This window comes from Budorcas taxicolor, chromosome 22 (assembly GCF_023091745.1).
Source record: "Budorcas taxicolor isolate Tak-1 chromosome 22, Takin1.1, whole genome shotgun sequence".
Lineage (NCBI taxonomy): Eukaryota > Metazoa > Chordata > Mammalia > Artiodactyla > Bovidae > Budorcas > Budorcas taxicolor.
In genome coordinates this window covers 42,150,517-42,177,762 of record NC_068931.1, presented here as the reverse complement: position 1 = coordinate 42,177,762, position 27,246 = coordinate 42,150,517, and the positions used below count along the sequence as shown (strand labels likewise).

Sequence of the window (27,246 nt, the reverse complement as noted above, 5' to 3'; positions counted from 1 at the left end):
TTCAAACAGATTTGATCCACCATAAAGCCAGTTCTCAGATTTAGCTATTTGGCAAATCTCTGGCAATGGAGCCAATATTCCCCGTTATAAGCCAGAAAATTCAGATGGAACTGGATTCCACAGTTCAAAGAAACATAGGTGCCTGTTACTCTTTCCTTAAGGACATTTCTGGGAATTAATTCAAGTGGCCCTGTGAGATGAGCTGCCTGTTAACTGTCTAGGCATCTATTTCCTAGAAAATCCTGTACCAATATCTGGGATCTACTGATCCAGGTTTGCAGTATACACAGGAGCTACAAAACTATAAATAAATTAATAAAAACTGTAAACAAATGTAAAATAGCAAAATGAGTACAAGACAAGGCTTAGTAGTCAATACTGTTGTTTTTCTCACGTAGATGTGGCCAGCAGTTAAGACTACTCCAGGAGATAAGCATTTATTGATCTAGTAACTTTCAAGAAATGAATAAAAGTTTGATACTATTTATGTATTACTGTATTATTATTTAAGGCATAAAATCCTATAGTGTGCCACTTTAAGTTAATCAGGACAAACTGGCATCCTAAGGGCCTGGAAAAATCAAAGGGCCTGCTTTTATACTCTGCTGCCGACAAATCACCCAAAATTCAATAGCTCCGAAAATGTCCATTTTGTTGATATTTGCAGAATTTTACATAACAGAAATAAAAAATTCCAAGATCTTTAAAGTCAGCCTTTATTAATAGTTCTAATATATTATTTCCTTACTTTTCATTTCATTAATGATCCAATTAGTATAAAGCCCATTTTAGCAGTGCTACACCTAACTTACTAAATTTATTATAAACCCCTAAATAGGTCTTTTGGAGAAATCTATTTTTTCCTGAAACACATTCTTTTTCCTAATAATGTTCTGTATGCTTTGGTTCTCAGAATTAATAAGGAACCACAACTGTTGTTTTAATAGTTGTCGATCTGAATACCAAATCTTTAAATATAATGAATGTACTTCTCACTTAAATTAAAATACTTATAACAGTTTAAAGAAAGAAGTTGTTTTAAGAAAAAAAGTACAGTTTAGTAATTAGAAGAAGCAAAATAAAAAATACATATCTATCCTTAAAACACTTAAAATTTTGGAAAAAAAATTTTCTTTTATTTTCTCATTTGCAAACTCTTGATTTCTGGTTTTAACTGCATTTTAGTAACACAATGTTTTAAGAAGAATATGCTTGAGGACTTCCCTGGCAGTCTGGTAGTTAAGACTGCACTTCCAATGCAGGGGATGGAGGCTAGATCCCTGTTAGGGGACTAGGATCCCATGTGCCATGAAGGAGTGGCCAAAAAATTTTTAAACAGTAAATTCAATAAGATTAAGATCAAAAAGCAAAAATCAATTATGTTCCTCTATACTTGCAATGACCTCCTAAAAAAAGAATATACTCTAAAGTGATACTCAGTTTATAGCAGAAAAACTTTAAATAATGAATTCATTATTAAAATTCCATGCTGCCAAACGAACAAAGATATTATATTTTGGAAAGGAATAAACAAATTGGATATATTCCAAATGTTCAATCAAAAACTCATTACTAACATTCATATGAACAATATTTTTTCTCTGAGTTACCTCAGCCATCTGTCTTGAGTTCATGCTTTACATGAGATATGAAAATAAGATAGGTAAACAGTAGCTGGTGTAGGATAGATTAGAGATAACTTTATACCATTTTAAAAAATCAAAAAATCTTAGATTAGTATGTCCCAAAGTGTGCTTTTTCATGTCGAAACCATTCAACAAAACTGTGAAAGCATGGATTCTTAACAACTGGACCACCAGGGAAGACCACCTTGGAAGAGATTTTTAAAGAAAAATCCAGGTGGTTCACTTAAGACTAAAGAAAAACAGATACAGCCTTTTCAACAATCCAGTATGCTTTACTTCAAGGTTCAGAGGACCTTTAGAATTACAGAGATATCTCAGTCTTATAATCCTGAAAATTAGTGCTTTCTTCCCATGTCTTATCAGAATAAACAGAAAACTCAACACTGTCACATCTCAATTAAGTATACTGAGAAGAGACAAAAATGTTTTTCTTGGGGAACTAGTTCATAAGCCTACCAGTGTCTCAGAAATATGACATTTTCCCACAAAGCAGTCACAGTATAAGGAATGAAACCATGGGAGCCACAATTCAAATACAGATGGTTTTGCAATATTTAGTTTCTGACAGGCGAGTGCTTACATCTTCTGATTTCCAGCCATGACCCTCAGACCACAGGCAATTTCATCACATACCGCTCTTTTAGGTGTGCCTTGGTACTCAGGGGCCCCATTTTAGGAAAGTACCACTAACTCCACAATAAGTATAGATCTGTTCAATTTAATGCTAACTGTAGACAAGCCATTGCCAAATTTTGATAACTAAGTATTACTGACTTATCAGGTCAATTGACAGTTTTTGGGATAATTTTAAGAATAATTACTTCGCTGTATACCAACTCCACAAATTCATAAATTAAATACAAAGTATATTAGGAACAGAAATTTTTAGTTTTTACAGTTAAAGGTCATATGCTAAAAACTGGACACTGAGGGACTAAACAATATTTTACATTTAAAAAGTTCAGAGATAAGAATCTAAGCTAATTAAAGTTTAAAAAAAAAAAGAATCAAAACACCTAGCTAATTTAGTTTTCACATACTATGGGATACATTTACTCTTTGATGGCATTTCTCCAGGAAACTTGGTGTTTTAATTCATTTTAAAATTCAACAGGGGCAGTAAAAAAGTCAACAGACTAAAGAGGTCAACTGAAAAAATTTTTAATGTTTTTAAAAACACTGCATGCTTGAAGAGTAAGATGACACTGTCTACGAAAATCACTATGTGTGGTATAACATGTGAAGGGCGTACAGCTAAGAGATGGAGGACCAGGGCACGTTCCCACAGGGGTCACTGCTCAGCACAGCTCCAAGGTGTACAGCTCTCATACTCTTCTACATGAATGGGTCCCCAGCTGTGCTGCATGCCTGAGTGGCTGTGCAGGATCCTGCTTGCAGCATCCACACAGAACATGTCTTGGACATGGTACATGGGAGCTCTCAAATGAGGCTGGAAAATTTTATGTCACTCATATAGTCACTTATTCAACCACAGACATCTATATGCTGGTTTGAAAATAAGTTATTTATAGTACAAGAATTAATTATAAATGTGACAGAAACCACTGGCTAACAGGAACCCCTGATAATCTAGTTACCTGAGCATGTCCTGTAAGAAGATATAAGTCTCTCCCCCCAATTCTCACTTGTATGTCCTGGGTCTGAATCTACAGAATGAGAAGAGACAGGAGAAGAGAAAAAAGCATACGAAGGGAAATGCAGAATTCAACAAACCAACATTTTTCAAAAGACCACAATGATGTATCACTGTTTTTCCAAAAGATTATTTTTAAGGTAAAGCCAAAAGTACATTTAAAACACAGGTTTGGCCAATACCTAAGATTTCAGTTTCTTTAGTCTTACAGCTAAAAAAGTCAACTATGTAGGTTGCGGTAACAGTTATTACTGAGGCTGCTTATTAAAACATATCATCTTTCTTTAGAATATTTTTTCAATCTCTGAATATTGATAAAACAGACAGTACTCTTAACTGCTTTTCTGTTTAGAATTTGCCTTTACAGAACTTGAATAAAGACTTGAATCATCCTTTTTGTTCTACGAATGCCAAAACTACTCAGAAGACAATAGAACATTTTGGACTACAGTATCATTCCAGACCAAGTATTTCTATAAGACTATGAACATTTCAAATACTATGAATTATTACACTGACCACCTCTTAGAAAGAAAGCAGGCTAAAGCAAAACAAAATTTATCAGCTAAGAAATGGAATGCTGCCTAACAACTCAATAAATTAGACAATTAAGAATATGGAGAACTGATTTTTGACAGTACGGCCAGAGCAAATATTTTTACTTACAAATAAATGCTACTATAACTTAAAATAATATTATTCTAATCTTTACAATCTCAATTTATTGGCTCATAGTTTTCTTTCCAGAATGATTACTATAAACATTATTCATGAGTTCAGTTAGGTATAAGTAAAAAACAAAAATATTGGGGGAAAAAATTTAGAGAACAAATAACTCCTAAACATAACATTTGCAAAAAAAAAAAATAAGCCTAAAAGTTTAGTGATGAGGAAGTTCACTCAATTGAAAGGGAAATGATTAATAAAATAACATTTAGACCAATTCTAGAGCCAATGGGTAAACAGATTGAATCACAAGCCTTTCAATAAACAATTACATTTGCTTTTTGTAATTGTTAACAAAACCATTAAGTTAACAACTAGAAGAATTCTATGAAGAATATTTGACATTTCAAGATAAACAAAAATTTAAAAAGACCTCCACAGGTTGCAAAGCAAAGTGGCAACTAATATGTTGCACCAACAAACTGAATTAAATGGATAAGTGAAAGCAGATCATATTACTGCGATCAATTAAAGAATAGTGGATAAAATAAACTTGCTTTCAATTATATTCATTAATGTAAGGAAGTAGTTTAATAGTTTATCCAAACCTTCCTTTGGAAGTAATTAATCTATCCTGGCCCCACATACCCACTGGCTTTTACTCAAATAAGTATGCTCATATTTGGGGCATCTGTATATGTATTCTATAAAGATTTAATTAAGGAGCTAGAAAATTATCAGGGGGAAGGGACAAAAATAAATCTATAATAGACTATCTCCATGAAAATCACCAAAAGATGAGTATCCTTATTAAGCAAAACACTAATTTTATCTGTTACTTTTAACACAGTTATCAGAAAAATAACATTTGGGTTTTTTTTTTTAAAGTTGTCTTCTCCAAAGTTGCTTGAGTCATTAAATAGGGTAGGTCCTTCAATGGGATCAAAGCCTCAGGAAAGCAGGCCTTAATGGATGGCCAGCAGAGACTGAATTCAGAGGATGTGAACACACTCTACAACTGCGACCATGGCCTTGGGGAATGGAGCATACTGTGCCTCTATGCATCTTCTCCTTCCACATTTATTCACACATTACTTACATATGCCACTAGAAAAAACACAATAAGCAAATAGATAATGCTTATAAGAAGAAATAAACATTTTTTAAAAAGAATGTTGTATTTTTTTTTTTACTTAAACATGCAAACTAAAATGAAACACTACTGGTTTATCACTATAGATAATTAGATCTATCAAACCTAAAAAAAAAAAGCAACTGCCCTGATGTAAAGAACACAAATGTACTGCTGGAAGACTCTGTAACTACATATAATTATTTTAGAGAAATATCATAGAAACATTGTATCCTTTTAACCCTATAACCCTACTCTTGGAATGAATAAGAAAGAAAAAATTCAGGGTATAACAAAAACACAATCTGGAACGATACTCTTATGGCATTATTCACAACAAAATAATTCAAATGTAGGCTGGAGGCCAAAAAGAGACTCACTCCTGTGTAGCCTCAAGCAGTCAAGTTCAGTACTTTCATGTTAAAGAACTCTTATGGCATCCAATGAATGCCATTAGGCTAGGAAAGAAAATTAGTATGATTTTATGGTGGACAGAGGAGGAATAAAGTCCACTCAGTAGAAACATTAGCCAACTATTAAAGATAACAGCAGTTATCAGTTATTAATATTTTGTTGCTGTTTAGTTGCTAAGTCTTATTCAACTCTTTTGTGGCCCCACTGACTGTAGCCTGGCAGGATCCTCTGTCCATGGGATTTTCCGGGCAAGAATACTGGAGTAGGTTGCTATTTCCTTCTCCAAGGGGTCTTCCCAACCCAAGAATCAAACTCATGTCTCTTGCATTGGCAGGCAGATTCTCTTAACAGTGAGCGACCAGGGAAGCCATATCAGTATTATAAGGTGCCTACTTTAAATATTCATTATCCTCTTCCTATTAATAGGAATACCCCAACTTTGATTAGAGTGACAATATACCCAGCTCAAAAATATTCAACTTTTCAGACTTTCCTGAAACTAGCACAGCCTAACCAGTTGAGGTGCAGGCAAAAGCATCACTGGTCTTTCCTGCCCAGGAAGGATGTCCTGTTACTATAAGGCAAAATGTTGAAGGACAAAGCCTATATACAAGCTAAGGGTGGCAGAGCAGAAATACGAAAGGAACCTAGTCCTTTCGGTATTACTGAACTGCTGCACTGCCTATGCCTGCTCTTACTGCAGTAGATGAAAAATCTCTAAGTCAGTTTTCTATTTTAATTAATATACTACAAACTGATTTTATATGTTATGTCACTCAGAGATCACAATTTCTGAAGTTGGTATTATATATGCACTTTTACAGATGAGACAAATGGGACTTATGAGGAACTCAGGTAATCTGGCCAGAGCAAGAACTCAACACTGGTCTGTCAGACTCAACAGCCCCTGATAAGAAACACTAGGGTCTGACTTCTCTCTATTATAACTATAACAACTTATTTTGTCTGGATTCCGGATGTCTGGGAAAGACTGAAAGTAAAAGCTAAAAAATGGTGATAAAGCAAGCTGACGACATAGCTGTAAAGAAACAATTTGTTTTCTTGTCTATACAGTAACTCACTGAGTCTATGGAAGTAAGGCTTACTATACAGTGAGTTACTGTATAGACAAGCCTCTTAACATTTCATGGGACAAGATTTATAGAAATTCTCTAATAGGATAGGACGATGTGGGATAGATACTGGAATGATAAAAGCAGTTATGCTGGAGATTTGTTGAAATGAAGACAATTATGATATAGCTATAAAAACTCATGGGCAACACTTCGAATTATGCTGTAATTTCCCCCCAAATTTTATCTGTCTAGTTAAGCAACTACTTTTCCAGAAACTGCTATCTTTTAAAAAATTAATAAACATGAAATAATTGAGGATTTAAAGAGTTTAAGACATACTAGGCTATCTCAAAATGAAGACTACGAATGACTCATCTGGTTGATGGCATTATTGCGGATTATAAGAATCACTGAATCTTTCTTGGACAATATGAATGTCTTTAAAAAATAATAATGGTTGTTTTATAAAAATAATGTATGTCTGTCATGTTAAACATTTAAGGCATATAAAAAAATACAAAGAAGAAAGTAACAAGTCATCCCCAATCCTGGAAACAACATGTTAACATCTCCTGAGTATCATGCAAAGTACCTTTCTAAATGTATGTAAAGACAGAGGGATCAGGGGAGAGAGAGAGAGAAATCAATTTATGTAAGAGGAAGAAAATACCACACACATGTGCAGTCTTTAAATAAAAATCTGTAAGATTAACTTTAATCCAACATAAAAAGAAAAGGAACTAAAGGAATCACTTCTCTACAAGAGATTCATATGCTAAAATATAAACACAGGCATATTTATAAACACACAGATAAAATTTTAAATAAGGAAAGATTAGAAGTTTTAAGCAATAATTTTGAAAAAAAATTTCAGTTTTAGGCAATTTCAGTTAATCCCTTGACATGAGAGAAGATGAGCTGAGTAGCACTCAGCTTTTTCTCCTTTTCCCCCATTCCTTTTTCTTTTACTTTTCACTAACTCAGGGTTTATAATATTTACATTTTTATTCAGGACCCTTAATAACTCACTAGGTTTAGGTTTAGTTCTACAATGAAACAGTGTTTATATTTAAACAATTTTCTCTTTCTGTATGTGTGTTAATATCTGTTTTATGTGCATAGGCATATAGACAAATATAAAGAATATGACATAATGCAATCAAACAGTACATATTATTTCATAACCTGTTTTTTCAATTTGTATACTATGAACATCTTTCCATACTGCTTATTCTTCTACAATATTATTTTTAACAGTAAAAGGTATTTCCTCAGGGTTTACCATAATTAAACAAATCCTTTATTACCTGACAGTACTTTCCTGTTTTTTCTATTAAAAGTTGAGAGAATTCTGTTTATATGTGTCAGTATACTGTATTGGTGTTTTTCTTTCTGGCTTACTTCATTCTGTATAATAGGCTCCAGTTTCATCCATCTCATTAGAACTGATTCAAATGTATTCTTTTTAATGGCTAAGTAATACTCCATTGTGTATATGTACCACAGCTTTCTTATCCATTCGTCTGCTGATGGACATCTAGGTTGTTTCCATGTCCTGGCTATTATAAACAGTGCTGCAATGAACATTGGGGTACATGTGTCTCTTTCAATTCTGGTTTCCTCGGTGTGTATGCCCAGCAGTGGGATTGCTGGGTCATAAGGCAGCTCTATTTGCAATTTTTTAAGGAATCTCCACACTGTTTTCCATAGTGGCTGTACTAGTTTGCATTCCCACCAACCGAAGTGCCAGTCTATGTTCGATACAGGATACAGGATGCTTGGGGCTGGTGCATGGGGATGATCCAGAGAGATGATATGGGGTGGGAGGTGGGAGGGGGATTCAGGATTGGGCGCTTGTATACAACCGTGGTGGATTCATGTCAATGTATGGCAAAACCAATACAGTATTGTAAAGTAAAATAAAGTAAAATTAAAAAAAATAAAATAACCCCCCCCCAAAAAAAAGTTGAGAGAAATATACTTGAAGATAGTTTTCATTCTCAATAATTATTTATATTGAATAAATGCCAAAAGAAAGAATAAGTCAAATGTTAACAAATTTAGTTTTTAGCATATGTTGTTATATCAAGATAGTTCTATAACTTAGACAAACTAAAGCAAGTTCCTATTCTAAATCAGTGACCAATTTGTATGAGTTCATGAAAGTGTAAGTTGCTCAGTCGTGTGTGACTCTCTGCGACCCCATGGACTATACAGTCCACGGAATTCTCCAGGCCAGAATACTGGAGCAGGTAGCCTTTCCCTTCTCCAGGGCATCTTTCCAATCCAGGGATCGAACCCAGGTCTCCCGCATTGCAGGTGGATTCTTTACCAGCTGAGCCACCAAGGAAGCCCTTGTATGATTCAACCAATGATAATTTTCTCAGTCATTATAAACTCTATTTCCTTAACTACTATTATTTCATAAAAAGATCAATGTCATATATGAGTTTTGGTGCTATAATTATCATTCATATTTAAAACAGCCATTAATGGTACTCTGGACTCTTTTTTAAAATTATGAAAATAAGACAGCTTAATTGTAAATAAGACATTTTTCCTTGGGCCTGGGGAAATTCTTCTCAATGCTTTGGATGTGTGTTTATGTGTGTTCATGTGGAACTAAGGCGTTCATCTGTTACTTACTAAAATTTATAAATTCAGACTACCAAAACTACAGATATACGTTTAAATACATCAAAATCTTCTTTAACGTTAGCGTGTGACCTTTTTAAAAAAAATGTTCATACTATGCAAGTCTGAGAGAGAGCTACAATGCCCCCTATTAAATTCAAATAGTGGAAAGACTGTAGCAGAGAAAAGCATTATATCCCATCAATAAAATATGAATCAGACCATGTTCATTCAGTGCCTAAAGTTCATGTGTTCCTAAGTCTTTCTTCTTTATTTTACACTAAATGAAAGACAAATAACCCAGCTGACCTAATAACAAGGGTTCTCCTGGGAAGTGTGTTATTTTGAAATCTTATATATTTTGAAAAACATGTTTACAACCTTTGAATTTTTCTAAGTCCCTTCTTCAAACTACTAGTAGGAGAACACTGTCACTGGAAAACAACATAGTTAATGTAAGTACTTTATTTATTTATTTATTTATTTTCTAAGTACTTTAAAAATGACTAGCAGAAGGACTTCCAAGGAGAAAGTCTGAGAGAAATTAAAGCCTGTGTATCTGAAGGCACATAAGCACCTTCTTCTCAGCTAAATGACCTCATAACCTTGAAAACAATGCTGAAAAATAAGGAGGGCCAGGCTTCAAAAAAACAAAAGAATCCAAACCTTTAGAAGGCAGTAACTTAAAATGAACAAAGCACATAATTTCTTAATTACTCAAAAAAAAAAAAAAGCAATTTTTAAGGTTTAAAAATGGCATTAAGTGTTTAAGAAAAACTTCTAATTCAAGCTAAGAGAAATAGCCAAATACACAAAAGGAAACCTAGCTGCTACCAAAAGTGTACACTAAAATTAGGTTATTTTCTAAACTATATTAGTATAACGCATTTCAAAAGTCCTTAGGATATTTTCAAAGATTCTGGAGTCAAGATTGTTTCTATACTGATGACTAAGGTAGCTAGAAAGATAAAAGTAGGATACAATCTCTGTACATATATTTAGAATGTAATACTGATTTTTTTCTGTGAGTGAAACTAAAAACAAACATTCTTAAGAACAGTTCATTATTAATACTTCATTCAGGGGATAAAACGATTATGATAAACATATAACAAACATTCAAGTTTATATGAGTTTTAGGAAATGACTATCTTAGGGCTAAAATACAACCTAGTATTTATAGACAGTGGTCATAAGGTTCTAATCTATCATGAATAACTGGGATTGACTGATGTCAAGTATCATTCCTGATATAGTGAGAGTTTTGAGGAAAAAAGTACTATGAATTGGACTGAGGCAGCCTTAATATTTTTCTTCTTTTTTTGGAAGGGACATATTTCTGACTCGTTTCTGAATCTAAAATGTTTAAGCTTTTTCTCCTTTGGTGGGTTCAATACGTTGTCCACAAAAACTGAACAACTCTTTCTCAAATTTACCACATCAAAGATCCACATAACCGAGTAAATTTTCAACAATGAAATGCTCCCCAAGAAATCAAGTTCAGAAAATGATAAGAGGTCTGTAACACTGAGACTAAGAAAAAAACTGCTTTTATATATGATAGAAATTATACTTGGGCAAGGAATATATGAATTTCTGCCCCAATGATAAACCTGAAATTCCAAAATACAAATATTTCTCTATAAAATGTAGTGTAAGAGAAATGATAAAATCACAGTAAAAAAAGATAATTTTACTAGAAAACAACAAATTTTCCTACCTGTGTCTGAATCTCGTTCTTCATTTCTTGATGGGCTGATGGTAAAAGGAAGTTTACGTTTCATGGATGATTTCTCTTTCATCTCCTTGCCCACATCATTTCGATCAATTTTTGGAGTTTTGCTATAGGATGCAATCTTGTCTTTACTCTATTAAAAAATAAAACATGAATAAAGTTTTAATGATACTAGCTAAGCAGTACAGTATTAAAAAATACTTTATGAAGGAAATTTTCATACACAAAAGTTGAAAGGGTATTACAAACTACCATCATATTCAATGTCCTCAAGGGCCACTTTCAACAACATGTTTTCTAAATTGTTTCATATTCCCTTTCATTTAGTAATATAATTTTAAATAACAGTAAAACAAAGTATCTTGAATAACAGAACTCTATGTCTAAGACAGACATCATCCAATAAACAAATATATAAATCAGAAAAAGAATTCTAGATTGAACTGAGTAGTGAAGATTACTGAAAAATAAAACCATCAAATCATTTCCCAGGTGTAAAGGAAAATCCTCTTGAGCTGTCTTTTCACTTCTGCTAATGAAATGGAGCTTCACAGGCATGCCTTTTGCTTACAATGCTGTTTTAAATGGTCAATTTTATTATTATTCTGGCATAGTGAGGCCAACAGGTCAGGAGACCACTGCCAGTGGCAAGAGTTTGTCACTCACAGCTCCCGAGAAAAGAGGGCATGTCACATGTGCAATGCAGTTTCTCCTGGGGAAGCACCTAGCCAGTTCAGGAGGCAGAGGGAGGGAAAGGCAGGCAAGCGGAAGCTTTAGTGTGGCTTCCACAGGAAAAGGCTAGGAGAGCAAGCAGGTTTAGGGCTGGCTAGTCCAAGTAACTTGTGCAGGGTCTGGGGTATACGTGTCACTTCTCTAGTTGTCTGGTACCTGACGGTTATTCTGGGGTAACCATCAGGGCAGGGGGACAGTGGTCCAGAGTATGAGAGTTGCTAGAGCTGGTGGTTAGGGATGAACCCTGGATTGCTGGTTTGCAAATGAAAGCTGTGGTCACAAATGAGCTATTTATTTTCTCTGGGAACTGAGTGGCCCTGGGAAGGATAGTCTGCCCAAGGTCAGTGAGGCCCCAGATGTCCAAGTATCAGAAGTAAAAAGGCATGATTAATAAAAGGTTAGCCAACAAAGTTCAAGAGATCTGCCTTAGAAAATACAAGTATTTTGTTATTAACAAAAGAATCTAAGAAAAACATTAAGAAGTTCCTTCTACCTTGCATATATGTTATGATACTGTTCCTTGACATAAACAAGTTAAAAGAAACCATGTAAATATATTACATGAAAAGTGTTCGCAAGACTATATCAATCATGTCCTCCTATGTGATAATTTGGTGACTAGTGTGAATATTCATACAGGGCTTGTAAGATAGCCCAGCTGGTAAAGAATCCACCTGCTGCAGGTGACCCCAGTTCAATTCCTGGGTCAGGAAGATCCTCCAGAGAAGGGACAGGTTACCCATTCCAGTATTCTTGGGCTTCCCTGGTGGCTCAGACAGTAAAGAATCCACCCGCAATGCAGGAGACCTAGGTTCAATCCCTGGGTTGGGAAGATCCCCTGGAGAAGGGAGCGGGTACCCATTCCAGTATTGTTGCCTGGATAGCCTGGCAGGCTATAGTCCATGGTATCCTAAAGAGTTGGACACAACTGAGCGACTTTCACTTTAAGTGTGAATATTCTTACCTGCTACAAACTTACTCTGTTCTCAAGTAAAACTGTTACCCAAAAAGTGTTTTTGTGAGAATTTTAACACTAAAAACTATTTTCAGATCTGGGGAAAGTAACTCTCAAATGAAATAGTTACTTCTGATTGTCCTGAAATTTCTGTATTATCAAATAGTATTTATATGTTAATAATATAAATACTCTTGTCTATTCAGGAGAGGGTCACTGGCACATTCTTCTTTCATACGATGACATAATAAACTTAACAGATTTTTTTCATTTTAAAATGTTAAGTGCTTTTCATTTACAGTAATGTTTTTCCTAAAATAATCTACAACAGCCATCACACACAGCATGAAAGTATTAACAGTTAGCCAAGAATGACCTTCTATCACTGCTGATACTAAACAAGGTGCTGGTAGTCTTTACCAACTCAAGAAGATAGAAAAAAAGAAGTATAAATTTACCTGGAGATAATTTAAAATATATATACATATATAAACCTTTGAAGGATACAAATCAAAATGTTAATGGCTATCTGTGGGTAATGGCATTACAGGTGTGCTGGGAGACAAGCCACCATGGCTTTCTTGCATTTCTGTACATCTAGCAAACAGAAGCACTAAATAAATCCCTTTGTTCTATCTTTTCAAAGTTATCTGTATACAGAACAGCCTTGGAAGACAGCAACAGTGTCTTCCTCTGCAGCAAAGGGTAGATTAGGTCTGTTCACTGTTCAATATATAACTTTTCTCTTTAGGGCTAAGGTCAGGTAGATAAGGCAGAGACAGTGTCTTCCTCTGCAGCAAAGGGTAGATTAAGTCTGTTCACTGTTCAATATATAACATCTCTCTTTAGGGCTAAGGTCAGGTAGATTTACCTCCCATTAAAAAGATTTGGGGTTCCTCTCCTGTTACACAATCCACTGTATATGTAGTTGTCACTGGCCTTCACTACATCCCTTTGTGAGAAATAGGGCTCTGACAACAGACACAAACACTGATACATGGCTACTGCTATGGCTATGTGAAAAAAACTTTCCTTTTTATCTGACCCAGGAGTCTCATGTCTTCACTAGAGTCCATGAAACTAATTAGCCTGCAAATAGGGTAGAGTAAAACCTCAAGATCCTTCATCTCAAACAAAGCAATTTCTATTTTCATTATGCTTATATATTTTTAAATTTTTCTACAGTGAACATGTATTACATTATTTGAATAAAAAAAAGTTCTCAATTATCAGGTGGAGAGGACAAGAGATAATGAAGACTGAACCTTCACTGATGATGAAAAGGTAGATGATTAACATTCACTCTTTCACGCTTCATGAACGTAACTCAAGATTTAGACTATCAGAAAATGTTTGATAAAAGATACTGCTTTGCAAATTATGAACACCAACTTACAGCTAGAAATGTTTCAGTGGAAAAATTTCTAAACTAAAACCAATGGGGGAAAAATCCCACAGATTGTCAGTAAAAGGATAAAATATTTGGAGAATTTTGAGTAGGTATTTTTGATGAACCCCTAACTATTGTGATACTTACTAAGGTAATAAAAATCACTTTATATAAAAAGCATATTGCTATGGAATTATTATTTAAAATATAATCTATTTGAATGTATTTAAGAAATTAAATTTTGGTTCATGTTATTTTTAAATTTAGAAATCTCTTAACAGCAATGTTTTGTGTTATATTATGCTATAAATATGGTCTCTATTTACATAAGAGAACAACTACAGATTCATTTCTAAAAATTTTATGGAAGGAAAAACTCAGCAGAAGCTAGAAATTGGCTTCAAGGCCAATAACTCACTAAGAAAAGACAATCCTAAGAATATGCTTTGCAAATAAATAAGTGAAAAAAGATAATCATGTCGGCTTCTCTCCTCCCCTCTAATTTTGTCATAAGAAACAGTAGTAACATATAGCATAAGCAAAAAACTGAGAATGGATATTACTGCCCTTCCTCTCTTAAGCTGTCAAATATTTATTTAAAATGAAAGAAAATTACTTCCACCAGCAGCTTTGGATGTCAAGCTGCTCAGAGATCCGGAGCATGGCAATACTAAGCACCATGCACACTGCTTCAGAAGGGCTTCTGACTCTTACACAAACACATGTGTGCTCTTGAAAAAACACTGAATGATTAAACTGAGGCTGAGAACAATTAAATATATCCCTTTGGGTAAGCCAACTGTTAATAACTAAAGAATTTAATAGTTTGTATTCCTATTTATTTTATAAACCTAATGATTAGTAAGCATTCTTAACTTACCTAAGGAATGTTTTTAACAGAAATATATTAGTAAAAGTTTTTGCTTTTTTGCTTGCCTCTACAGTTTTAAGAAATCACACTTTTATGAAGGCAATGCTCAGGACTACTACATATGTAGTGGCAATCATCAAAAAATAAAACAAGTACCTAGAAGACTAAAAGCTTCAACAATTTTGGCCTTATAAATTCAAATCCAAAAACTGACATCAAGCAACCTTCACTACACTTCAGCATTGAGAAGTGAAAGTTCTAATTCTCTCCTCAAATCTAACATTGCATCCTGTCCCCACAACTCTGAGATTTCCTCTACTCAGATCACGGTAAGGTATCTCCACTGACAAAACCCAACAACTTCATCTTTCCCATTCACCGCTGTGGCATCTGGCCACTCTCGGCTGTGCAACCTCCGCTTCTCTCTTGTCCTCTCCTGACCCCTCCTAAAATGTGTGAATTCCTCAGGGTATACTCTCCTCCACTCCTGCCCCATTCTCTTTGGATGACATCATCATACCTATAGGTCACGTTTCCACTAATTCTCATACTTTTAATTTTCTTTTAGCTGTTCTCAGCTCTACTCTTGTTATATCTACTTACACCTCTATTGGATGTTCTGACTTCATTCAACAAGTACAAACCAAACACACTTCCTGAAACAACCTCTTGCTTTTCCTGAGTGCCCTCTCAGGGAACAGTCCAATCAACCTCAGCGTGGACCCAGATCACTTTTCTACATACACAGGTAAATCTCAGTAATTCAGTGTCTTTCAGAACTGCCAATTCTCTCTATCCTCACAGTCACTGCCCATACCGCCTCCTCCTCGGATTTTTAAATACTACTATTGATCTCTGCTACGGCCCTTCCGTTTGGCTCACTGGCTACAGGATAAATGTCAAGATCTTTACCAAGGAACACAAGGCCATAATGAACTGGTCCCTGTCTAAAGCTTATTTCCTATCCTCCATCCTTCATAGGCTACATCCTAACTTTGGGTGCAGTACTTTAACAGACTCTTGTCTTTTTTACATCTCCTGCTTAAGACTACTACTTACTCTCATTTTCCAGCTGGTCACATATGTACTTATCCATGAGAATCCAGATTACATATCTTTTCCACTGTGAGACCCCATGAACACCCATAAACTGACTGCTTTTCTCCTTTGTCCCATCACTGTACACTTGAACACTTTCATTAGTGGGCTTCCTACAATGGTACACAAGTTCACAAAGTGTGGTCCCTTAGATTATTTCAGGGGACCTGCAAGGTCAGAAATAAGCTGACAATTACACATAAGATGTCAGTGTATCTTTGTCTCCCATTCTCTAAAAAGTGTGTATTTGACTCTTGAGACTATGTGACAAGAGATAGCTGAACTCATGGACTACAGAAGCAAATAAGTTCAATATCTTTCTGTTAAGCCAAACATTAAAGATATTTTGCAAAACTAATGACACTCTTCTCCCTGATACTGTCTTGGATTATATAGTTTCATAAAAATATATTCGTAACATGTAACAGTTTTTAGACCAATTATTAAACAAAACACATAAATTTCTTCTCAGTTTTCATTTCTGATTATGTAAATGTCGACCAGTTCAGTTCAGTCGCTCAGTCGTGTCTGACTCTTTGCGACCCCACGAATCGCAGCACCCCAGGCCTCCCTGTCCATCACCAACTCCCGGAGTTCACTCAGACTCACGTCCATCGAGTCCGTGATGTCATCCAGCCATCTCATCCTCTGTCGTCCCCTTCTCCTCCTGCCCTCAATCCCTCCCAGCATCAAAGTCTTTTCCAATGAGTCATCTCTTCGCATGAGGTGGCCAAAGTACTGGAGTTTCAGCTTTACATCATTCCTTCCAAAGAAATCCCAGGGCTGATATCCTTCAGAATGGACTGGGTGGACCTCCTTGCAGTCCAAGGGACTCTCAAGAGTCTTCTCCAACACCACAGTTCAAAAGCATCAATTCTTCGGTGCTCAGCCTTCTTTACAGTCCAACTCTCACATCTACTACTGGGAAAACCATAGCCTTGACTAGATGGACCTTTGTTGGCAAAGTAATGTCTCTGCTTTTGAATATACTATCTAGGTTGGTCATAACTTTCCTTCCAAGGAGTAAGCGTCTTTTAATTTCATGGCTGCAATCACCATCTGCAGTGATTTTGGAGCCACCCAAAATAAAGTCTGACACTGTTTCCACTGTCTCCCCATCTATTTCCCATGAAGTGATGGGACCGGATACCGTGATCTTCGTTTTCTGAACGTTGAGCTTTAAGCCAACTTTTTCACTCTCCTCTTTCACTTTCATCAAGAGGCTTTTTAGTTCCTCTTCACTTTCTGCCATAAGGGTGGTGTCATCTGCATATCTGAGGTTATTGATATTTCTCCCAGCAATCTTGATTCCAGCTTGTGCTTCTTCCAGCCCAGCGTTTCTCATGATGTACTCTGCATATAAGTTAAATAAGCAGGGTGACAATGTACAGCCTTGACGGACTCCTTTTCCTATTTGGAACCAGTCTGTTGTTCCATGGCCAGTTCTAACTGTTGCTTCCTGACCTGCATATAGGTTTCTCAAGAGGCAGGTCAGGTGGTCTGGTATTCCCATCTCTTTCAGAATTTTCCACAGTTTACTGTGATCCACACAGTCAAAGGCTTTGGCATAGTCAATAAAGCAGAAATAGATGTTTTTCTGGAACTCTCTTGCTTTTTCCATGATCCAGTGGATGTTGGCAATTTGATCTCTGATTCCTCTGCCTTTTCTAAAACCAGCTTGAACACCTGGAAGTCCACGGTTCACATATTGCTGAAGCCTGGCTTGGAGAACTTTGAGCATTATTTTACTAGCGTGTGAAATGAGTGCAATTGTGTGGTAGTTTGAGCATTCTTTGGCATTGCCTTTCTTTGGGATTGGAATGAAAACTGACCTTTTCCAGTCCTGTGGCCACTGCTGAGTTTTCCAAATTTGCTGGCATATTGAGTGCAGCACTTTCACAGCATCATCTTTCAGGATTTGAAATAGCTCAACTGGAATTCCATCACCTCCACTGGCTTTGTTCGTAGTGATGCTTTCTAAGGCCCACTTGACTTCACATTCCAGGATGTCTGGCTCTAGGTGAGCGATCACACCATCGTGATTATCTTGGTCTTGAAGATCTTTTTTGTACAGTTCTTCTGTGTATTCTTGCCACCTCTTCTTAATATCTTCTGCTTCTGTGAGGTCCATACCATTTCTGTCCTTTATCGAGCCCATCTTTGCATGAAATGTTCCCTTGGTATCTCTAATTTTCTTGACAAGATGTCTAGTCTTTCCCACTCTGTTGTTTTCCTCGATTTCTTTGCACTGATCGCTGAGGAAGGCTTTCTTATCTCTCCTTGCTATTCTTTGGAACTCTGCATTCAGATGCTTATATCTTTCCTTTTCTCCTTTGCTTTTTGCTTCTCTTCTTTTCACAGCTATTTGTAAGGCCTCCCCAGACAGCCATTTTGCTTTTTTGCATTTCTTTTCCATGGGGACGGTCTTGATCCTTGTCTCCTGTACAATGTCATGAACCTCCGTCCATAGTTCATCAGACACTCTACCTATCAGATCTAGCCCTTTAAATCTATTTCTCACTTCCACTATACAATCATATAGGTTTAGAGGGCCTAAATTAAATAGGAATGAAGAAGGATAGTTGTAAAAGGGCAGAATCACTGGCAAGGACTAATAAGGAACAACAAAAACAGTTAACATTTATTGAGTACTTACTGTGTAACAAGCATTGTATTAGATACAACACTTTAGTCATTTCACTGTCACAACGATTCTATAAAGTACCACTGTCCTCTATTACACTGAGGTTGGAAAAATTACGTAAGATTTATCCAAAGTTACAGACATGGGAAACTGAATAGCTACGGTATTTGTGTGTTTTGTTACCAGGAGTCGGAGGGAAGAAATAACAAATGACTGTGAAGTCTTGGATCCCCCACCCCATGATTATTTCCCAAGTTAATTGTGCAATCTTAGTAATTTTGTTATCTTAGGGAATGAGAAACAATCTCACCCCCAGGATTTGCCTTCCATACTACTTTTTGTTTTATGGATAATTATTAATATTAAAAATACTAAATCATGGGAATTCCCTGGCACCCTAATTCATTGGTTAGGACATCTAACTACTTCACTGCGGAGGGCCAGGTTCAACACCTGGAAGGGGAACTAAGACCTGGCAAGCTTCTAGGTATGCCCAAAATTAAATAAAACCTACAATTAGAGAAGTTTTTTAAAAAGTAAATAAAAATACTAAATCAGGAGTTTTTTTTCACAATTTCCAAAGAGTTGACAAAATCTTTAGCATAATCATATACCTTTCTTCCATATGGTTTTTCTACCATATTGCTGTCACTGTCAGAATTTTCACTCTGAACTGGTTTTGTGAACCCAGATTTGGGCATCTTATAGCTGTTCAGCTAGCTGCTTCTTCTGTCAGTCTTCTCATCCTGGATCTGTGAAGAATGGATAAATAAGGGTTATTTGTAAAGGTATGCAATAAAACCTACTTAAAGTTTATGCACCACAATTAGTGCAATTTGGTGTCCTCTACATCTCTATAAGGTCATTTCTTAGGTTTATCTTAGCCTAAAGTAAGCTTTCATTTAACGATCTAAGCTTTTAATTAAAGATCTCCTATTCAAGCCCATTCAGCTTGCCACTGAAAAGAAGAAAACTACTATTACATCGCTTTCCATGTTCTCTAGACTAGTATCTAACCTTAGCTTTTGGGGTAACCAGCCATGTTGAAGTGGAAGTTAAGTGTTTGTCACCCCACCCAGCATGGCTCCAGCAGCTGGAGCTCATAACAGATTCTCTGGTAGTTCTGCATTGGTCTGGAAATTGTTTCTAATTATTTCTAGGTATGATGAGTAATTTTATAACATCTAATGCTATTTTAAATAAAGTCCTCACTACTTAAAATCCCCAGAGTGGTTTCTTTTCACTCACTGAACTCTGAGACACCCCCAGGTATTTAGTAACTCTATAGCCTATATACTGATTTAATCCTTATCATACTGTAATTGTCACTTTACGTATTGTTTTCTTTCCAACTTGTTCAGTCTTCTGTCTCCTGCTCTACAAACTGATTTAACAGATCAAAGAGCCTCTTGGAAGCTTTTTGCTTGAGAGATCTAGAAAAAATTCCAAAACATAGGTTTTACAATACAAAACAGGTAGACTAGACCTGTGTTGCTGTCTGTTAGCCACACAGGGTTGTTGAAAGTTAAATTAATTAAAAATTGCTCCCACACTACACAGTGTATCTATACTGTTGGCACCGTTATCTGTTCCATGACCACAGAAAGCTCTCCTGCACCGCCTTCGGCTACACTGAGGCTGTCGGCCAAGAGGAGCAGGACTTGGGCCACAGCAACAAGCATAACAACTGACAATCCTAATTATTTCATGCTGTAAATTTCCTATAAGGGGGTATGGATCTAAGTAAGATACATTCTAGGATCTATAGGAATTATTAAAATCCAGACATTCGGAATAGAAAATTAGTAAAAAATCTATATTCTTCAAATTGGTGCTTTAAAATTTGTGGTTTCAATAGAAACATAACCAAAATATCCTTAACTGAACTGAATTAATCGGTAAATTATCAAAACGAGTTTAAATTAACCTGAATGTAGCCAAATTAGAGTATACTGCAACACATTAAACTTCCAGAATTCAAATAGTTCAAATCTTTCATTTTATAGAACAGGAAGCAAACTTGAAGAAATAAAGGGAAAATATTGACACTACACCAAAGAGGCAAAGTTTCCCTTGGGGTCATTTAACTGTTTCTACTGTTACTATATAAAGAGTCATTTAAACATAGCACTGTCCTCAAAGCCAGCTCTATGCAAAGCTTACAGAGTTAGAGTTACAAGTCATATCTAAACAGAAAAATTCTGATTCAAAAGCAGAACTGAGCTGCACAGCATCAACATGCACTAACCTGGGCAAAACTATGAAGATAAAACACTATCTCTTTTGTAGATCAAGTGAAACAAGTCACTGGTGGATGAAGAAATGTCACGAATATTTTTTAAAATTAAAATTAAACATGGCAGTAATATTGTATTAATAGACTGTTAGAAAAAGCTATTATTAATCAATAACTGAATCTGGAAAATCTCAGCAGCAAGAAAACTGACAAATGGATTTTTAAAATATTACTTTAGTCAATCAAGTATTTGATATATAATTATGTTCTGGGCCTAAGATACATAATGTAATCATCAGAATGATCGATGCACAAAGAGGTGATCAAAATCACACTGGCTAAGTAAAACTTGAATCGTTAAAAATGTACAAATAACCCAACAGAAGGCAGAAACAGAAATACTGAGGAATGAAAAAGAGAAGGAACACACAAAACAGTAATAAAGTGATAGACCTAATCGAAACATAGCAATAATTATATAAAATGCAAATACTAAAAACACCAATTAAAAGACACAGATTGTCAGAGAAGAGGGAAACAATGATCAAACTATGTACTACTCATAAATTCACTGAAAATATAATGGTATGAGTAGATTAAAAGTAAAAGAATGGAAAAACATATGCCATGCAAGCATACTCAAAGGAAAGCTGGAGTAACTATATTAATATCAGACAAAACAGATCTCAAAGCGAAGAAGGACACTACGTATTACATACTGATAAAAGGACCAGTTCACAGAACATATATCTAACTAGCAACAGACCTTCAAAGTGCAGGAAATAAAAACCAACAAAACTGACAGAAGAAATAACCAAATTGATAGTTATAGTTAGAGGCTCACTACTAAGTAAGACAGAATATCAACAAAGATATAAAAGGACTGAAAAAATGCCATCAATGTGAACTGACTGGATTTAATTGACATTTATAGAAAAATCTTCAAGAAAATTTTATAGAAAAATTTCTGCAAGAAAATCAGATACCAAGGGAACATTTCATGCAAAGATGGGCACAATAAAGGACAGAAATGGTATGGACCTAACAGAAGCAGAAGATATTAAGAAGAGGTGGCAAGAATACACAGAAGAACTATACAAAAAAGATCTTCATGACCCTGATAATCACGATGGTGGGATCACCAACCTAGAGCCAGACATCCTGGAATGCAAAGTCAAGTGGGCCTTGGGAAGCATCACTACGAATAAAACTAGTGCAGGTGATGGAATTCTCATTGAGCTATTTCAAACCCTAAAAGATGATGCTATTAAAGTGCTGCACTTAATATGCCAGCAAATTTAGGTAACTCAGTGGTGGCCACAGGACTGGAAAAGGTCAGTTTTCATTCCAATGCCAAAGAATGTTCAAACTACCAAACAGCTGCACTCAGTTCACATACAACCAAAGTAATGCTCAAAATTCTCCAAGTCAGGCTTCAACAATACGTGAACTGTGAACTTCCAGATGTTCAAGCTGGATTTAGAAAAGGCAGAGGAACTAGAGATCAAATTGCCAAAATCCGCTGGATCATTGAAAAGCAAGAGAGTTCCAAAAAAACATCTACTTCTGCTTTATTAACTACACCAAAGCCTTTGACTGTGTGGATCACAACAAACTGCGGAAAATTTTTCAGTTCAGTTCAATTCAGTCGCTCAGTCGTGTCTGACTCTTTGCGACCCCACGAATCGCAGCACTCCAGGCCTCCCTGTCCATCACCAACTCCCGGAGTTCACTCAGACTCACGTCCATCGAGTCAGTGATGCCATCCAGCAATCTCATCCTCGGTTGTCCCCTTCTCCTCCTGCCCCCAATCCCTCCCAGCATCAGAGTCTTTTCCAATGAGTCAATTCTTCACATTAGGTGGCCAAAGTACTGGAGTTTCAGCTTTAGCATCATTCCTTCCAAACAAATCCCAGGGCTGATCTCCTTCAGAATGGACTGGGTGGATCTCCTTGCAGTCCAAGGGACTCAAGAGTCTTCTCCAACACCACAGTTCAAAAGCACCAATTCTTTGGCGCTCAGTCTTCTTCACAGTCCAACTCTCACATCCATACATGACCACAGGAAAAACCATAGCCTTGACTAGATGGACCTTTGTTGGCAAAGTAATGTCTCTGCTTTTGAATATGCTATCTAGGTTGGTCATAACTTTTCTTCCAAGGAGTAAGCGTCTTTTAATTTCATGGCTGCAGTCACCATCTGCAGTGATTTTGGAGCCCCCCAAAATAAAGTCTGACACTGTTTCCCCTGTTTCCCCATCTATTTCCCATGAAGTGATGGGACCGGATGCCATGATCTTCATTTTCTGAATGTTGAGCTTTAAGCCAACTTTTTCACTCTCCACTTTCACTTTCATCAAGAGGCTTTTTAGATCCTCTTCGCTTTCTGTCATAAGGGTGGTGTCATCTGCATATTTCTCCCGGCAATCTTGATTCCAGCTTGTGCTTCTTCCAGTTCAGCGTTTCTCATGATGTACTCTGCATATAAGTTAAATAAGCAGGGTGACAATATACAGCCTTGACGTACTCCTTTTCCTATTTGGAACCAGTCTGTTGTTCCATGGCCAGTTCTAACTGTTGCTTCTTGACCTGCATACATATTTCTCAAGAGGCAGGTCAGGTGGTCTGATATTCCCATCTCTTTCAGAATTTTCCACAGTTTATTGTGATCCACACAGTCAAACGCTTTGGCATAGTCGATAAAGCAGAAATAGATGTTTTTCTGGAACTCGCTTGCTTTTTCCATGATCCAGTGGATGTTGGCAATTTGATCTCTGGTTCCTCTGCCTTTTCTAAAACCAGCTTGAACATCAGGGAGTTCACAGTTCACGTACGGCTGAAGCCTGCCTTGGAGAACTTTGAGCATTACTTTACTAGCGTGTAAATGAGTGCAGTTGTGCGGTAGTTTGAGCATCATTTGGCATTGCCTTTCTTTGGGATTGGAATGAAAACTGACCTTTTCCTGTCCTGTGGCCACTGCTGAGTTTTCCAAATTTGCTGGCATATTGAGTGCAGCACTTTCACAGCATCATCTTTCAGGATTTGAAATAGCTCAACTGGAATTCCATCATCTCCACTGGCTTTGTTCGTAGTGATGCTTCCTAAGGCCCACTTCACTTCACATTCCAGGATGTCTGGCTCTAGATGAGTGATCAAACCATCGTGATTATCTTTGTCATGAAGATCTTTTTTGTACAGTTCTTCTGTACAAAATTTTCTGTGGAAAATTCTTAGAGATGGGAATACCAGACCACCTGACCTGCCTCCTGAGTAATCTGTACACAGGTCAAGAAGCAACATTTAGAACTGGACAAGGAACAACAGACTGGTTCCACATTGCGAAAGGAGTATGTCAAGGCTGTATATTGTCACCCTGTTTATTTAACTTATAGGCAGAGTACATCATGAGAAATGCTGGACTGGATGAAGTACAAACTACAGTAAAGATTGCCGGGAGAAATATCCATAACCTCAGATATGCAGATGACAGCACTCTTATGGCACAAAGTGAAGAACTAAAAAGCCTCTTGATGAAAGGGAAAGAGGAGAGTGAAAAAGCTGACTTAAAACTCAACGTTCAGAAAACTAAGATCATGGCATCTGGTCCCATCACTTCATGGCAAATAGATGGGGAAACAATGGAAACATTGTCAGACTTTATTTTTGTGCTCCAAAATCACTGTAGATGGTGACTGCAGTCATGAAATTAAATGATGCTTGCTCCTTGGAAGAAAAGTTATGACCAACCTAGACAGCATATTAAAAAGCAGAGACATTACTTTGTCAACAAAAGTCCATCTAGTCAAAGCTATGGTTTTTCCAGTAGTCATGTACGGATGTAACAGTTGGACTATAAAGAAAGCTGAGTGCCGAAGAATTGATGCTTTTGAACTGTGGTGTTCAAGAAGACTCTTGAGAGTCCCTTGGACAGCAAAGAGATCCAATTAGTCTTAAAGGAAATCAGTCCTGAAGATTCATTGGAAGGACTGATGCTGAAACTCCAATACTGGCCACCTGTTGCGAAGAACTGACTCATTGCAAAAGACTGTGATGCTAGGAAAGATTGAAGGCAGGAGGAGAAGGGGACAATAGAGGATGAGATGGTTGGATGGCATCACCAATTCGATGGACATGAGTTTGAGTAAGCTCTAGGAGCTGGTGATGGACAGGGAAGCCTGGCGTGCTGCAGTCCATGGGGTCGCAAAGAGCTGGACTCGACTGAGCAACTGAACTGATTTGAAATAAGAGAAAACCTATAAAATCAAAACAATCAATGAAAGGGGGAGCATTACCACAGATACTAAAAATACCAATAGGTAAAGGAAAATAGGGGAACATCACAAACTTTATACTAATACATTCAAATTAAATGAAATAGACAAATTCCTTGAAAGGCACAGACTACCAAAGTTCAATGAACTAGACAGTCTCAATAGGTCAATACTTTTTAAATGACTCAATTTCATATTTAGGAAAAATAGAAAACTCCTAGCATCAGTAGTAAACTCTGCAAAATTCTACAAAACTCTCCTGAAAAGGAAAGAGAATATATTTTATGAGTCCATCAATACTCTGATAGCAAAATCAGTCTTTTACAAGAAAATTCCAGAGCAATATACTTTATAATCATATAACAAAACTGTCAACCAAATTTTAGTAAACTTGTAAAATTTGTAAAAATTAGTAAATTAGTAAAAAAAAAAAAATCCAACTACATAAAGAAAGATAATACATCATGACTACGTGGGATTTACACGAGGAACCTGAGGTCAGCTTAATGTTTGGCAATCGATCAAGGTAATTCACTGTATTAACAGACTAAGAGAAATAAGCATTTCAACAGATGCAGAAAAAGCATGCATCCATCTATAACATCTAGCAGAAAACACAGGAGAATATTTTAGTGATCTTGGGTTAGCCAAGATTTCTTAAATAGGCTATGAAAGCAAAAATTTATTACAAAAGAAAATATATGGATTAAGTGGGACTTCACAGAGGAAACTCTGCGCTTTAAATGACACTGTTAAGCAAATGAAGAGCAAGACATACAGGGAGAAAATACTTGCAAACTATGTCTTTATAAAAGACTTATAGCCAGAATATATAAATAAATAACAAATCAATTAGGATAATCCAACCTTAAAAGAACAAAAGATTTAAACAGTCCATCAAAGAATATACAGAAAATGATGTTCAATCTCATTAGTCATCAGGAACATAATAATGAGATACCATTATACATCCATGAGAATGGCTAATATTAAACAGTAAGGAAGACCAAGTATTGGTGAAGGTGTAGGGGAACCAGAACTCATATATACAGCCAAGGGTTAGATGGAAAGGCAAACTAGTACAGCGCTTTACAAGTGAAAATAGTTGGTGGTATCTTCCCAAGGCTAAGAAGAGTTATTCTTTACTTCCATCCTTTGTATGACAGTTTTGGTGACTATTACAACACTGCTTGTTGTTCAACCTCCTTGCCCTAAGACTGCAGAGAGACAGCAATACCTGTTAAGGGCCGCAAGCTCTATGAAAGACTTCCTTTGCTCTCTAACAGCTAAAAGAAACAGTCAAAAAGTTTTGATTCTACCTTTTCAAAGGTGTTTCTTCCTTCACAATAAATACATTCTTGCTTCTTATAGACCAAGGAGACTACGTATTCATCTGACAGCAACTTAATTCTGGGGCTGACAATCCATAAATGTATGCTATTATATTCAAGAGTTTTTCTACTCTACTTAATCACAGTAGTAAAACATATCTTTTTCTAAAAGTGATTCAGCATTCTAAAGTTTTTTTTTTAAATGATGTTCCTGTTTGTGATCATTCAAGGGATACTAATAGTATTGCTATTTGAATAACTTTGTTTCTAATAAACTATTCCAGTTCAGAAGTACCAAGATAGCAAATATAGGTACATCAAAAACTTGAGTATAAACTTAACATCCTTTGGATGAAGAAACTGCATATATGCCATTTATTCTTTTAGTGTAAGCACTTTAAGAACAAAGGTTGGTTGGTTTTTTTTTAAGCTGAGTCAAAATTATACCAAAAACTCATTAAATTTCTTACACAGTGGTGAGTAATGGATGGGTGACTATTTCTGGTTGGTTAGTATCATTGTCTTGAACCGTCTATATATTCAGTGTCACCTTCCACTGTTCCCCCTTCCTACATGTATGCTACTCTCAAAAACACACTTAGAAATTTCATAGCTCTCTAAATAGTCACAGAATCTGTACTTAGCACCAGTTACATCATCTGATTACTAGTCAAAAAAACTGAATCCATTAACAACTTAAATTTATCAAGCTAATAAACAATAGTGGCCCCAGAAGTCCTCGATGATAAGTGCTACACATTT

At 36.2% G+C, this 27,246-nt stretch overlaps 1 protein-coding gene across 1 annotated transcript in view; it reads right to left on the bottom strand.

The window, feature by feature from the left end:
• ANKRD12 (ankyrin repeat domain 12) overlaps window positions 1-19,389 on the bottom strand; it is a 60,229-nt gene extending 40,840 nt beyond the window's left edge. The window contains exons 1-3 of the mRNA XM_052660454.1: window positions 19,262-19,389; window positions 10,943-11,090; window positions 3,245-3,313 (exon numbers count right to left, since the gene is read on the bottom strand). Coding sequence (XP_052516414.1) covers window positions 3,245-3,313; window positions 10,943-11,090; window positions 19,262-19,348 — 304 coding nt within the window. The 5' untranslated portion in view covers window positions 19,349-19,389. The remainder of the gene's footprint in view (window positions 1-3,244; window positions 3,314-10,942; window positions 11,091-19,261) is intronic.
• Window positions 19,390-27,246: the final 7,857 nt, after the last annotated feature.